The 15,971-nt window shown below is 40.3% G+C and overlaps 2 protein-coding genes across 2 annotated transcripts; both read right to left on the bottom strand.

Moving 5' to 3' along the window:
• Nucleotides 1-336: 336 nt before the first annotated feature.
• On the bottom strand, nucleotides 337-5,689 carry LOC128331067 (olfactory receptor 14A16-like). Its single transcript, XM_053264431.1, has 2 exons — nucleotides 5,658-5,689; nucleotides 337-1,285 (listed from the first exon to the last, which is right to left on the bottom strand). Exons 1-2 carry the CDS (start codon nucleotides 5,687-5,689, stop codon nucleotides 337-339), a joined length of 981 nt encoding a protein of 326 aa, XP_053120406.1.
• Nucleotides 5,690-12,882: 7,193 nt separating this feature from the next.
• Nucleotides 12,883-13,833, bottom strand: LOC128331066 (olfactory receptor 14J1-like). Its single transcript, XM_053264430.1, has one exon. It carries the CDS (start codon nucleotides 13,831-13,833, stop codon nucleotides 12,883-12,885), a length of 951 nt encoding a protein of 316 aa, XP_053120405.1.
• Nucleotides 13,834-15,971: the final 2,138 nt, after the last annotated feature.

Here is a 15,971-nt window from a genome sequence, read left to right as displayed (position 1 = left end):
CACGTCATGGCACAGTGGGGAAATGACTTGATTAGCAAGCCAGAGGTTGCCGTTTCGAATCCCCGCTGGTATGTTTCCCAGACTATGGGAAACATCTATATTGGGCAGTAGTGATATAGGAAGATGCTGAAAGGCATCATCTCATACTGCTCAGGAAGAGGCAATGGTAATCTCCTCCTGTATTCTACCAAATACAACCATGGACCTCTGTGGTTGCCACGAGTCGACACTGACTCGATGGCACACTTTACTTTATTTTATGTAAAAGTTCATCTAGTATGCACATATGGTCAACAAATACAAGAATCACCATTCTTAGTCTGTTCATAGAACAATTCAGGGAATAGTAGTAGAAGAATGCCTGACAGTTAACATCTTCTGCAAGGCTAACTTGATCTCCTTGTTTCTCATGCTATAGATCACTGGATTCATTGTGGGTGGAACTGTGATATATATAATAGCAAAGATTAGGCCCTGTTCAGAGGAACTATTACTGGGAGGTACTACATAGGCAAAGATTGAAGTTAACAGAAAAAGTGAGAAGACAATGAGGTGAGGAAGGCAGGTGGAGAGGGCTTTTTTCTGTCCCCGTGCAGAGGGGACTTTAAGCACTGCCATAAATATCTGAATGTAGGTTGTTATCATGAAAATGAAGCAACTTAATACTGCACAGCAACTAGCTGCAATAAATCCAACCTCAACTAGGTACAAATCTGAGCATGAAAGTATTAGTAACTTGGGAATTTCGCAGAAGAACTGATTGACAATATTAGAGCAGAAGTTGATGGCAAAAGTGCCCCCAGTGTGTAATATACCATAGAGCATACCAGCAATCCATGCACTCCCTGCCATTTGAATGCAGGCTCCTTTATGCATAATTCTCTCATAGTGGAGTGGTTTGCAGATAGCAACACAGCGATCATGTGCCATTATGGTGAGGATGGAAAAATTTGCTGCTGCAAAAAAGAAATAAAAGAAAACTTGAGCAGCACATCCAGAAAAAGAAATCCATTTGCTGTTCAGGAGGGATTGCATCATGGATTTGGGTATAGCGACAGAAATGGAACCAATGTCTAGAACGGCCAAGTTCATTAGGAAGAAATACATTGGGGTGTGCAGGTGATGATCAAGGGCCACTGCCATGATGATGAGAAGATTCCCTGTTACTGCTGTCAGGTACAATGCGAGGAACACAAAGAAGTGTAGGAGCTGCAGTTCTCGGACCTCTGAGAATGTCAGAAGCAGAAACCCAGACCCAGCAGTAAAGTTGGACATAGTTGTTCTTCTCAGGATCCTTTATCTCTGAGGAATAAAGAAAGAATGACATACTGATACTCATCAATTAAATACATAACATTGAAGAATCTTCCTGTGTATGTGTCAAGGTTTGCAAGAAGTGGGTGGAGCATTGTCCTTTAAGTTATAACACTATCAGAGACGTGTGGCTATCACAGTTCCATAACTTCTTCCCTGTTCCATTGCAACAGAATAAGGTCATTCACATTACTAAAGTGGTGGGTGGGGGACGGTGGGTCTGAGATGCTTCTGGGATGTTGAGATGCTTCTGAGCCAAGCAGTGATTGGGAGAATAGGGAACAATGCCAAAACCACCAGGTATTTACCACAATTCACCACACAGTCAGCATGGTGCTTTGCTACCCCTCCCTGCTGCCAGGCTACTCAGTCCACTAGGCTGTATAGTAAAGATGGCTACTGCCAGTCCAGGAGCAGCTGCCATTCACCCAGGTGTGGCAGTACCGCTGGTAAAAGTCTCATTTACTTTTAAAGGTGCCTTTCACCACCACCACCACCACCACTAACATCCCGGTGGCGCCCTCACCAGCCACCACTGCATATTATATAATCGAAGATGAAGATTAGTTTGAACTGAAAGAAGCCCTCAAAAATGCATAAGGGTACCCCCAGAAGATGAAAAGGTTGATCTCAATATAAGCTTCTGTGTACAGAAAGACTGAGCATAACAGCCTCACAATCAAGCAGTTGGTTTACTATTGTGATTAAGTGGACCATACTATGTCACCACTGTCCTGGATATTCATTACATTCTTACACACAAAGCATTTCTGTTCCTTTAACTCAATACTTTCCAATGGAAGCAATAAAAGTTTCAACTGTGATCACTGGATAAAGCAGCACAAAGTACATACATTTGTGAAACAGCCTGAGTATAATTTAGCCATGGTACTATAGACCAATATAGATATTATTCTGGAATTTTTCTCTGAGGAAACTAAACATACTGTATGCACAAAAGCATTTGATAATCTTTGCATTCTAAAAGAATGTCGGTGGAAATGAATGGATTAATGTGTGGACCAATGTGTTTCTCCAGTGGCTAGTCAAATATTGATTTGTAATCCTCCAATAGGATACAACAGATGCCCAGTTAGGTGGCCACTGTCGAGCAGGAGGAATCCTGGTCTTGTGGTAGCGAGCATGAATTTTCCCCTTTGCTAGGGTTTGCATTTGAATGGGAGACTACATATGAGTACTGTGACATATGGGGTCATTCTGGGAAGAGAACCTGCGTGTTTGCATGCAGAAGGTTCAAAATTCCCTTCCTGGCATCCCCAGATAGGGCTGAGAAAGTATTGGCCAGTGAAGGTGCCACTGGGGGTGGGGGTGAGAGCTGATCTCTTGCCACAGGGGGTGCTGGATGGCACCCCACTGCTCAGATCAGTTTTTCAAGTATGACGGGATTGGAGATAAGCCCCTACTAAGTCAAGTCAAGTCAAGTCAAGTTTTATTTACAGTCCTAGACTAAACAATCCATGCATGCAAACAGCAGAACAATTTATAGAAAACTCTATAGGTTCTCATTATACATCTTAAAAGCAATATAACAAAATTTGGCTATGGAGTTAAAATTTAAAACATTTTCATCAGAAAGTAAGAATTTAACAAGTTGTTCAGCAGATCGATCTGTCTGTTTACAGACCAGAGGTAAAATTAAGTGCTCCCTTGGTTGCCTATGTAATTTACAGGATAATAGAATATGCTCAATAGATTCTATTTCCCCACTGCCGCATCTGCAGTAGCGTTCTTCCAAGGGAACACCACTGTATCTCCCGGCTAATAATGCAGAGGGAAAAGAATTTGTTCTTGCCCTTGTAAATGCCCACCGGAATTTGCTGAGTGTAATATGGGACAAATAATTTGCTGGTGAAAGATCCCATCTAGTTCTTACTCCTTTATAGAATTCTGTCAAAGAGGCCCGGTTATTTTGCAATTCAGTATCTGTCAAACGCTGTTTTACTATTCTTTTCGCATTTGACAAGTAACTCCAGCAGTTGTTCAGGGTCTATTCCTAGAGCAGCAAGCTTTTTACTAACTACAGTGCACCACTGCGGTTGTGGGTTTAACGATAGAAACTGAGGAATTAGGCCCACCGGGCGTAGGTGGACTCTCAACCAAAAGTAAATAATTAAAAGCCAGGCACGAGATTCGATCTTTATGAGGCCGGCCTCCATGCGCAGTGTTACATTTGAGGTGCATCTTGTAGTCCCAAAGATAGCTCTCAAAAAGCCGGATTGAATTCTTTCTAGCATGTCAAAGTTTGCATAAGGTCCCAGTTGGATCCCGTATAAGAGATGAGGGATAACCTTTGCTGAATACAGTTCTAAAGCCGCAGGAATGAAACCTGCTCCCTGCGTTCTGAAAAATCTGTTAATTGCCACCACACTGCATTTTGCTGAGTCAGCTACCATTCTCTAAGCCCCTACTAATTTATGCTTAAAGGTGCCTTTTGCCAACCCCCCACACCGCCACCCCTGATAGCACCATCACCAGCTGCAACTGGGCTGAGAGACGCATACCTGTAACCTTGAGAACCCTATGTTCCTAACCTATCTGAACAGAAGAATCCATCACTTCTAAAACTTAAAATACTTGTTAAATCCTGCAGAAATAAATTGCAGATGAAAGAGCTTAAGGTCCAAAAGAGCCAAACACAACTAGCAGACAGTGATTTGTAGCTTATTAAAAATAACTTACAGAAACACTTTCAGGACTTTTTTTGTAGTCATCTTTCAGTACGAGATGCAATCACTCTTTAGGTCCTTATCCTTCAGCCCATGTAATTGTATAAGAATAGTTGCTAATTCTTTGTAGCCTTCTATTGTTAATGTGCAGATAATGCGCAGATTTAACGGCTTGCCTACTTCAAAAGGTGATTAATGTAGTGTTTGCTTTGGCTTCTTTGGGATTTGTTCCCAAGAGTCCAGCACAAGAGAGGAAAAACTGATGAAATCTCCATTCCTGTCTAACATCCGCCTTGCTAGCTCATTAAGTTTGCATTTATGTTAACTTGAGAGATACTTACTTTGTACATGTAAGTGGTATTCAGACATGCAAAAATAGCACAGGCAACAGATAAATCCAATACTAATGAACAAAAAAAATCTCAGTGCCCTTCCCAAGACCTAACCCAAAGCGTCTTTAGTGCATTCCATGCCACATCGCTTCCTCAGTTTCCATATATGCTGACAGAAATCATATAGTTCAAAACTGGTCCTGTAGCATATGTATAATGCACCACACAGATACCTCAATGCATATGGTGGCTCCAGTGACACTCCCCTTGGCCTTTTGGGATCCATAGTATCTATGGTTTTTTCATAGGTGACCCTGCAGTACTGGTTCACCAGTCACACAACGGGATTGGGGCACATCATGAGATTTGACTTACACTGCAGCAAGGCCCAGAAGTAAGACATCTCCCTGTTTTATATGTTGTGGTTCCTCCATTATGTGTTGTGAGGTTGGCACCATATCTGGATGGGACGTTTCGCTATGAGTATTCTGGAATATCCACAGATTGCCCATCCCATTGATGTAGCTTTATAGCACACTGAGTCAGCACTCATGACTTTGGACTGTTCTGTACCCAGCTGGCAGAATATCTGCAAACATACATAGGAGTGTATTGCACAAGGAGGCACATAAATACGCTTGGTTTATACAGTATGCTCCACAGAAGCTCTCAAGCACTGTTATGGGGTCTGTCATTTGGATTCAAATGCCAGTGATAGCGCATATGGAATTTATTTCTATTGGGGTTTTTTTTAATTCTTTGTCCAATTTCTCTACTGCCTTCTCACAGAAACATGTATGCAATTTAAAGCCAGACATTAGGTTGTATGAATGAACAGATGTCTTTACATACATATATGGTTTTTTGTGTGAATTATTGTCTCTGTATTCATTGTAAAAGTGAGCCTGGGTACAGGTTCCTCAAATGCAGGATACAGATAGGATGTGTACTGCTGCGCCTGTGTTCAACATTGGGTGTCCCCGCAAAGACTTTCTCACACAGTCTTTTTGTCTCTTCAGTTCTTTGCCACTGGGTCCTAGCAAACATCAAACCACCTCCTCATCCACTCACACTTCTTGGTTAAGTTCAGCCCATACAATCGCATTTTATTAGCAAGTAGGCAGCCATTCGACACTACAGTCAGTAAACTATTCCTACTCTCCCTCCCTCCCTGTCTCTCTCTCTCATTCCAGGAACTCTCCCGAGGTCCTCTTCTGGAGTCTTCTTTCTGGTTCTCCTCCACTTGAGCTTTCACCAGCTTCACCCTCCATCTTTTCACAAACTCTTTGGGGTTCCTTCTCCATCTATATCCCTTCTCTCAAACAGTTCTTGTACCCACCACTTCCCCCAGCACATTCTGAAGCATGATAATTTGAGCCTGGTCATTTGTGCCTCAAGTGAAAATTCTGGATTGATGTGTTTGTTTGTTTGTTCCATTTGTTTGTTTGTTCCATTTGTTTGTTTTCCTGACTGTCCGTGGTATCCTCAAAAGTCTTCTCCAGCACCAAAGTTCAAAAGCATCAATACCTTTTCTATCTTGCTTCTTCAAAGTCCAGCTTTCTCATCCATAGAGTGTCACAGGGAAAACCATTGTCTGATACACATCACGGCATCTAAATATCTTTTCCAAGGCCTTCATTGAACCTTACCAAATACTAGTCTGCGGCATATTTCTTGACTGCTGGATCCTTTACTCGTGATGGTCAGTCCTAAAAGGCAGAAGCTATCCACCATTTCAGTGTCGTCATTATCAATTCTGAGGCTCGTTGATGTACTTGTTGTCATTAGTTTAGTCTTCTTTACATTTAGTCGCAGTCCCATTTGTTCACTGTGCTCCTTGATTTTCATTACTAGAGCTTGCAGATCATCTGCATTCTCAGCTATCAGAGTGGTATCATCAGCATAGCACAGGTTACTGATGTTTCTTCCTCCAACCTTAAAGCCACATTCATCTTCTTCCAATCCAGCTTCTCTCAGTAGACAGCCTTGTCTTACTCCTTTGCCGATCTGGAACCAGTCTTTTTCACCATGTTCCATCTGGACTGTGGCTTCCTGTCCTGTGTATAGGTTTCTCATGAGAACAATGAGATGTTCTGGGATGGCCATTTTCCTAAGGATACTCCACAACTTGACATGGTCGATGCAATCAAAGTCTTTTCTGTAGTCAATAAAGCACATATTGATTTCTTTTTGGTATTCTTTGGCTTTCCCAATTATTCAGCGTGCATCAGCAATGATATCTTCTGTTCCTGTCTTTTCTGAAACCAACTTGAATATCTGGCATTTCCCTTTCCACGTAGGGCTCTAATCTGCATTGGATGATCCTGAACATTATTTTGCTAGCATGCGAAATTAAGGATGTTGTACAATGGTTTGCACAATCTGTTAAATCTCCTTTCTTTGGTAATGGCCACCCAGCCACTCTTTAAAAACATCGAAGAAGAGTCAACCACTGCACAAGGCAGACTGTTTTACTGCCAATCAGCTCCTACAGTTAAGAAGCCTTCCTAACTTCTAGCGTAAATCTACAATTTCAGCCCAATAGTTTTAGTCCTGCACTTAGGAGCTGAGGAGAACCAGTCCACTTCTTCTCTATAGCAGCGCTTCAGGTCTTTGAAGATTGCTATCATATTTTCCCTCTTCTCCAGGCTAAACATACCCAGCCCTTTTAACTGTTCCTCATAGGCCTATATTTTCGGACATCTCACAATCTTTGTTGACCACTGAATTGTTCCAGTTTATCAATGTCTTTCTTAAAATGTGCCCAGAACTGGACATAGTTGCCAATGTCCTAATTAAATTTGCTAGAGGAAATCCTATTGGAATTTAGTAGTCTTTCAGAGTAACTCTTGAATGACACCATTGGGAATTATTATTTTATATATTATTACAGTATTACAGAATTATTACAGAATGTCAGCGAGTAATCCAAGTGATAACTGCCCAGCACAGAATAGAATGGAACTATTACGTCTTGTGATACCTATTAATGTAGGCCATGATTGCATTGACTTTCTTAGCAGCTGCATCACACTGTGATGAAAGCCAAACCAAGAATCATCACTTGGGGGGGGGGATGTGCTTGACAATATAATTCTGTTTGAAATATCTCAAATAATGCCTGTGGTTCTGTATAGTTTATTCTTATGTGATCTACATATTCCTCAGAAAACTGAAATGCAAAAAAAATAAAAAATCCTCAACATCTTGAAGAGAGTTTTTAAAAAAATAAATAAAACAAAAATAAGTAATTGTTCTCTATATGTTATTTTAATTAATCTCCTCGGGAAATGAGGGGGGAAAGCACAAATTATTCTTGCTTTCTGAGTCATCTCAAAGTTTTAAATATAAAACTTTGTTAAGAGGTATAATTTAAACTGAAATTCTCATCTCCTGGGGATTGTGACTCTCAAATAACCTTCATGTTAAAGAAAAGATGTGTTCATCTATGTGATATTTTCTTTCTGTGAAGAGAAATTAGAGCAAAAATAAGGCACATAGGTTAGCATTCTAAGGATTATCATGCTTTTCAATCAGCACAATGGATTTTATTTAGTTATCTAGCCACTTTGTAATACAGACCCTATGTAGGGTAGTGCAAATCATTGGGATGAGTAGCAATGTCCCTACATTGCAACTATTTGTACTACATGTGCAAATAGTTTTGTAGCCGAATCAATTCGACTCAAATCTGGTTGTTTTGAGTGATTTGACCTAAAAATATATCTGTACAATCACTCCTGGCCAAATTTGAGCTTGAATCGAATCTCCCCAGATTCAATTTGAATAAATTTGGTGGGTCTCCAAGATGGCAACGGCGAGTATAGCCGCATTTGCTTGAGCTCTTGCCAAAGATTAGGAAAACAAATGAATTAGAGAGATAAAATAGAACAAACAGCCTCAAATTGGATCAGGACTATATCTTCCTTCCTCTAATCATTTTTTGGCTGCTGTCAAATTGAAAGGTTGGTTATCTATGTTTGTGTAGACTTAATACTGGAGATTTGAAGACCTTTTGTTTTGTTTTGTTTCATCTCCTTTTTAACACTGCAGTAACTTTTAGAGTTCTAGATAACCCTGCTGCTTTTCCAGCTGCACTAGAGAATCTTTTGTGGCAGCAAGCAAATGCTTTTTTTTTCCCCTCTGGGAGATAAACTGCTAATATCTCTCTTTGGAAATGGTTTTAACTAGAGCTACATACCATACTCTGGGCATTCCGCCAGCTGCTGCCAGAGTAGAATTTTCAAGGAGGAGACAGAAAAAGAACAAACAGGCTTGTATTATTGACTTTTTCCAGCTTATAAAACCTTCTGATTCTGTATCGAGACCCATAGAAGTGACTGAGAGTGCCTCTGAGATTGCCTCCGACATTGATAGATCACTTGGTCCTTTTTGCCTGCTTTGTATGGACACTCAAGAACCAAAAATACATGTTTGAATTTGGCTCAGGAGATTGCCTTTGCTGATACTGTAGACCATGTGTCATTATTGTCTGACTCAGGGAGTAATGTAGAAAATGATAATGTCCAGCCTTCTCCTGCCTCTGTTAATGGAGATTCTACATGTGAGGTACAAGATCAGTGGCTCCTTTCTATTATAGAAATCTTGATTAAATAGCAGGAGAAAATTAGCAAACTTGCTACCGCTTGGTCCTTGGAAAGCCCTCGTATTAAAGTTTTTCTGGAGGAGTGCAAGAATTTTCTGAGCATGCTTACTGAAGTAGCCTTACAACTCCCCACTATTAAAAAGATGACTCAGCAAATGATAATTTCCCTTTACCCAATTCCAACTCATCTCTGAATGCCTTACACCCAGTTAAGATGAAATCAACATGCCCTACTCCACAATTATCTGAGAAAAAGAGCTTAATGAAGAAGAAAAGTAAAAACATAAAGTCCCCTACCTTACCAAGATGGAGAGCAAAAATGAATTTAACAGACTTTTGAAGATTTTAGATGCACAACAAAGTTCTCAAAGTGGCAATAAGGTTAAAGCTGGGAATTGTAAGAGGGAGAGGAGGTCTTCTATCATGAATGTAGTAATTCCTCTCCCGGAACAAAACTCTGGGGTGGGATCTCATTCTGAGGGGTCATCTGAGGGTCCTGAAGGTCTGGACCAGAATATTAGATTGATGATATACTTCAGGAGTTTCCCCCTTCAAGGATGCTGCCTCCATTATCAGAACCATCAAACTTTAGGAACCTAGGAACATAGGAAGCTGCCATATACTGAGTCAGGCCATTGGTCCATCTAGCTCAGTATTGCCTACCCAGATAATACTTTAAAGATCCAGGAGACAGAAATCTATGCTATTTGCAATTGATTCCCCATAAAGTAGTTTTTGTTAATTTTCCTAAGCCTAAAGGGCTTTTACATCAGGAAGGTGCATCGTAAGGTGCATCTTATTCAACTAATGAGAACATTTAATCTGACTTTTCTTACTCCCCATGATATTCTTGATGTTCACTATTTTATAACTACCAAAATGCTCTAGCTATAGTAACCTTTTCCTCTAAGGTAATGGCTTCTAAATAGTTAAGCTATCTATATATGTTTCAGGGTTATAAAATGTGAATAACCAGAGTTTCCCATGATTGATATATAAGGCATATTAAGGGATCTCAAGTGCAATCAGCTGAGGTATTAACTAATGAGGTTGTTGCTAAACATCTCAATGGCTTCCTCCCCGAAGAGGAAGCATTGATTTGGAGTTTTGGGAAACTACCAGCCAATGAGCAAAAAGAAATTGTAGCTAAATTAACTTATTTAAAAGATGCCCTTGTTCATAGAAGCCTGGATTATTGAAGTACTCTGGGAGGATTTCAGCTTCTTGAAAAATTTCCTATTGATGCTAAAAAATCTGTGATATTACCTTTGTTGGATAATGTGATAGGTTTGGTCTCTGCAGAAGCCCTGAATGTACCTCAGAGAACTCTAATTCAATCTGATAAATCTCGTAGCTTAAATATATTTAGTAAGGTGGATGGTCAAGTATCCGGGGATATCCCAATGGATACACAATGACATTTAAAAGACCAATTTAAAATAGCGCTTTTAACTTGGAATGTGGCAGGATGGTATTCTTCTGTATCGGGCTCCTCTTTCAGGCAATTCCTTGCTTGTTTTGATATTATCTTACTGCAGAGACTTGGTCTTCAGAAAACATAACATTTAATAGCTTTCAATCTTACACCCTTAAAGCAGTGTTAGGGGCTGGCCAAGGCAGGTGTAAAGGTGGCCTGTGCATTCTGGTGGCCACCTTGTTGCGAGCAACTTCGAGACTACTCTCACCACTTAACCAATATGCTATGGCTGTCCTGGTCCAATTTAGCCAACATAGACTGCTGATTATTAATATTTACCTCTCACCGCAAAAAAGGAAATCACAGATTGGAGTAATATGGTCTGAATTGGAAAATTGTCTTGCAGATCTTCTTTTGTCCTTCTCGGATGCTTCTGTGGTGATAGGTGGGGATCTAAACGCGAAGATAGGTCCAGATGATTCGACTTTATATATACAACAGAAGGCCTTTCCCAATAGTTTGAAGGCCGATTGGCTTCTTTTTAGTCATCTCTAAAGAGATAAAATTAAGCAGGTTTGTGCTTAAGCTGCATAACCTTCAGTCTTAATTTTACCATATTGAATGGCTCATGCCCGAAAGACTATCCCGGCAAGTTTGCTTACCTTGCAGGCTCTAAGATGAGCCTAATTGATTATTTAATTACCTCAAAAAATCTTCTTCCCTTTGTGGAGAGCCTAGAAGTTATCCCCAGGTTTAACAGCTATCATTTGCCTAGCTCGCTATGTTTGAAGACCCTTTTACAAATGGATGAATAGCACAACATGACTGAATGAACTGGAATTGGAATGCTCAAAAAGTCAATCAATCAACCCCAATTTATGACTGGGACTATATGACTATAACCCTGGGACTGAAAGATCCGCCCCCCTTGCACCTGGGAGCCAATGGGCTCCAAGCAGTCCTCGTGCCTTTTGCAAGGGGGGTGGGTGGGACAAACAGGCCTCACCACTCATTCAAGTGGCAAGCAGCCGGATTTCCAGTGTAGATATGTCTTTTAAGAATAAAATTTAAAAAGAATTTTAAAATGCTTGTGAGACATTTTTTAATTTGAGGTGCATGTGGGCTAACTTCCTTGTGATGCAAATACTTGTGATGCATTTAATTATTTGAGGTGCAAGTGTGCTAACTTGTGGACTGTCTAACTGATTTGAACCAAATGAGGTACAGTTGTAGTGAGTGACACATAGGGATACCTCAGTGGTGTCGTTTGTAATGATGTCATCCACCCCGATCCAAGATGGTGGATGTGTGAACATTTGAGGCACAAGAGATCTAATTTGTGAACCTCGATTTGAACCAAATTTAGTCCAGTTGTAGAGAAATGGAATTAAAGTCGGCAGGTTAATTCTAACTGCAACAATTTATTTATATATGTACATATGTTGCTTACATTACTATGACATTTTGTCTCAAACTCAAGTACAACCGATTATTATTACAAATATTTATATGCTACTTTAAAATAAAAAATTCTCAAAGCAATTTACATTTTAAAATACTGATTCCCTGTCCAAAAGGGCTCCCAAGCTAAAATTATGCATATATACATAACATAGAAGATATACAGAACACACATGTATAAAATGCAAACCTTTCTTTCAAAGTGCACACTAGTGTGTGTATATTATGGGGAAAACCTATGAATGATAGAAATGTTAAACTCCAAGGTTTAAGCAATGGCAAGTGGGATGTATGGACACTTTAATGGAACAAGAACATTAAAAATCCAAGATATCTCAATAGAGAGATTTGAAACCAGCAGTTCTATATGTTACGTGCATGAATGTGGGCCAGGGGGCAGGGACGATAGGAGTTTGATTTGAATAGTAAAGGACTGCAGTATTTGTGTTTGTAAGGGACCTTGGAGGTCCCATAAAAGGGGGGGGTGGCAGAAAAGGCAATCAAAATATACAACAGCAAGTTAAAAAGCCAGGAAATATAGGTAATATCCTCAGAAGACATTTTCCTTATTATTGCACTTACCCATAGTTCACAATTGATATTTTGGCATTACAGCAATTTGTTTCAGACCAAGACATCTGAATAGAGAAATCTGAAGCCAGCAGTTCTATATACCATGTTGTGGGCCAAGGGGTAGGAAAGAATGGAGGTTGATTTGACTATTAGAGGACTGTTGAATTTGTATTTGTAAGGGACATTGAAGGTCAACAACAACAACAATAACAATAACAACAACAACAACAACTCAAAATATACAACAGCAAAGAATATCACAATATATGTGATATACTCAGAAGTAATCTTCCTTATTACTGCACTGACCCATTGTTTACAGTTGATGCCCTGGCATTAGAGGAAGATGTTCTAGAACTGAAGTTCCCTCTTGGTGCCAGTGCAGAGACATGGGGGTGAAATATTATGGATATGTACTAAAAGGTTCATGTAGTTTGAACATAAGGTCAACAAATATAAGGATCATTGTTCATAGTCTTATCACAAAACACTTCAGGGAACAGTAGTAGAAGAATGCCTGACAGTTAATATCTTGTGCAGGGCAACCTTGATCTTCTTGTTTCGCATGCTATAGACCACTGGATTCATTATGGGTGGAACTATGATATATATAATAGCAAAGCCAAAGTCCTGTACAGAGGAACTATTACTGGGAAGCCTTGCATAGGCAAAGAATGCAGCAAAAAAAAAAACCGAGACAACAATGAGGTGAGGAAGGCAGGTGGAGAGAGCTTTTTTCTGTCCCTGTGCAGAGGGAATGCTAAGTACTGACATAAAGATCTGAATGTAGGTTACTATGATGAAAATGAGGCAGCTTAATCCTGCAAAGGAACTAGTTGCAAGAAGTCCAACCTCAACTAGATACAAATCTGAGCATGAAAGTATTAGCAACTTGGGAATTTCACAAAAGAACTGATTGACAATATTAGAGCAGAAGTTGATGGCAAAAGTGCCCCCAGTGTGTAATATACCATAGAGCATACCAGCAATCCATGCACTCCCTGCCATTTGAATGCAGGCTCCTTTATGCATAATTCTCTCATAGTGGAGTGGTTTGCAGATAGCAACACAGCGATCATGTGCCATTATGGTTAGGATGGAAAAATCTGCTGCTGCAAAAAAGAAATAAAAGAAAACTTGAGCAGCACAACCAGAAAAAGAAATCCATCTGCTATTCAGGAGGGATTGCATCATGGATTTGGGTATAGCAACAGAAATGGAACCAATGTCTAGAACGGCCAAGTTCATTAGGAAGAAATACATTGGGGTGTGCAGGTGATGATCAAGGGCCACTGCCATGATGATGAGAAGATTCCCTGTTATTGCTGTCAGGTACAATGCGAGGAACACAAAGAAATGTAGGAGCTGCAGTTCTCGGACCTCTGAGAATGTCAGGAGCAGAAACCCAGACCCAGCAGTAAAGTTGGACATAGTTGTTCTCATCCTCAGGATCCTTTATCTTTGAGGAATAAAGAAAGAATGACATACTGATACTCATCAATTAAATACATAACATAGAAGGATCTTCCTTTGTGTATGTCTAGGTTTGGAGGAAGTGTGGGGACCATTGTCCTTTAAGTTATAATACTATCAGAGATTTGTGGCTATCACACCAGTAACTGCCTCCTTGAGCTGCTTCTGTGCTCTGACACACATGCATCCACATGAGTTTTGCTGTGGAGAGCTCGGTGGTGATCGGGAGCTGGAGGAAGAAAGCCGGGCCACCAAGTATCCCACAGTGTACCAATAAGTCGGTGTGTTGCATTCAGAAACCTCCATGCTGCCAGGTCACTCCATCCCCTCAGCTCTACAGTTGAGATGGCTGCTGGCAGCCCAGGAACTGACCATATAAATGGCCTCCACACATGCAAGTTCCTCCACCATGAGTGGTGGAGCAGCACTGTCACTGCTCAGGATACCAAATGGAGCACCACTACTCAAGGCAATCTGCAGGTGTGGTGGTAATTTTCTTTTAAAAGTGCCCCACCAGCTGCCACTGCATATTATACAATTCAAGATTAAGATTAATTTGCACTGAAAGAAGGCCTCAAAAAAGCATGAGGGTACCTCAGAAGATGAAAAGGTTGATTTCAATATAAGCTTCTGTGTGCAGGAAGACTGATTATAACAGCCCTACAGTCAAGCAGTGTGATTTAGTGGACCATACTATGTCATCACCGTCCATTAAATTCTTACATGCAAGCATTTCTATTCCTTTAATTCAATACTTTCCAATGGAGGCAATAACTGTCTCAGCTCTGAATCACAATACATACATTTGTGAAACAGCCCAAGTATAATTTAGCCATTCTGCTATAGACCAAAATAGATATTCTCCTGGAATTACTACATATGAACACTGTTACATATGGGGCCACTCTGGGCATGCAGAAGGTTCTACACCTTGCATGCAGAAGGTTCCAAATTCCCTCCCTGGACCCCTGGCATCCACTGATAAGGCTAAAAGACTCCTGTCTGTCACCTTGGAAAAGCCACTGCCAATCTGAATAGATTAGACAAATCTGAGCTAGATGGACCAATGCTCTGACATGGTATATGGCAGCTTCCTATATTTCTAACATATCTGAACAGATGAAACCATCACTTTTAAAACTTAAAATACCTGTTGAATCCTACAGAAATAAATTGCAGAAGAAAGAGCTTAAGGTCCGAAAGTGACAAACACAACTAGCAGACAGTGATTTGAAGCGTATTAAAGCCAACATGAAAAATAACTTACAGAAACACTTTCAATGCTTTTTTGTAGACATCTTTCAGTAAAATATGCAATAACTCATTAGATCATTATCCGTCAGTCTATGTATTTGTCTATGAATGGTTGTTAATTCTTTGTAGCCTGCTATCGTTAATGTGCAGATAATTTCCATCTAAATTGGCATATAATGGCTTGCCTACTTCAAAAGTTAATTAATGTAGTGTTTGCTTTGGCTTCTTTGGGATTTGTTCCCAAGAGTCCAGAACAAGAGAGGGAGAAATGTTGAGATCTCCATGTCTAACACCCGCCCCACCAGCTTGTAAGTTTGCTTTTATGTAAGTATCTTTTATGAGAGATACTTACTTTGTACATGCAGGGAGTATTTAGACATGCAAAAGTAGCACAGACAACATATAAATCCAATACAAATGAACAAAAAGAAATCTCATTGCCCTTCCCCAGACCCATCCCAATATATCTTGAGTGCACCTAACACATCACTTTCTCAGCTTCCATATATGCAGACAGAAATCATATGGTTTAACCCCTGACCTATAGCATATGCATCATGCACCACACAGATACCTCAATGCATATGGTGGCTCCAGTGACACATCCCCCGTCCCCCAACTACAGAACTGGCCTTTTGGCAACGATGGTGCCTATGATGTTTTCATAGGTGATACCAGCAGTATTGGTTCACCAGACATATAGTGGGCTTGGTGCACATCATCGGCTTTGACAACCACTGCAGAGAGGCCCAGGAGTCAGACATATCCATTTTTAATATGTTGTGGTTCCCCTATGTTATGTTGTGAGGCTGGCACCATATCTGGATGGGACGTTTCACTATGGGCATTCTGGA

The sequence above is a fragment of the Hemicordylus capensis genome, chromosome 6 (assembly GCF_027244095.1).
Source record: "Hemicordylus capensis ecotype Gifberg chromosome 6, rHemCap1.1.pri, whole genome shotgun sequence".
In the NCBI taxonomy this organism is placed as follows: Eukaryota; Metazoa; Chordata; class Lepidosauria; order Squamata; family Cordylidae; genus Hemicordylus; species Hemicordylus capensis.
Note: the sequence above shows the minus strand (reverse complement) of the source record. Positions and strands in the feature narration are given on the sequence as shown.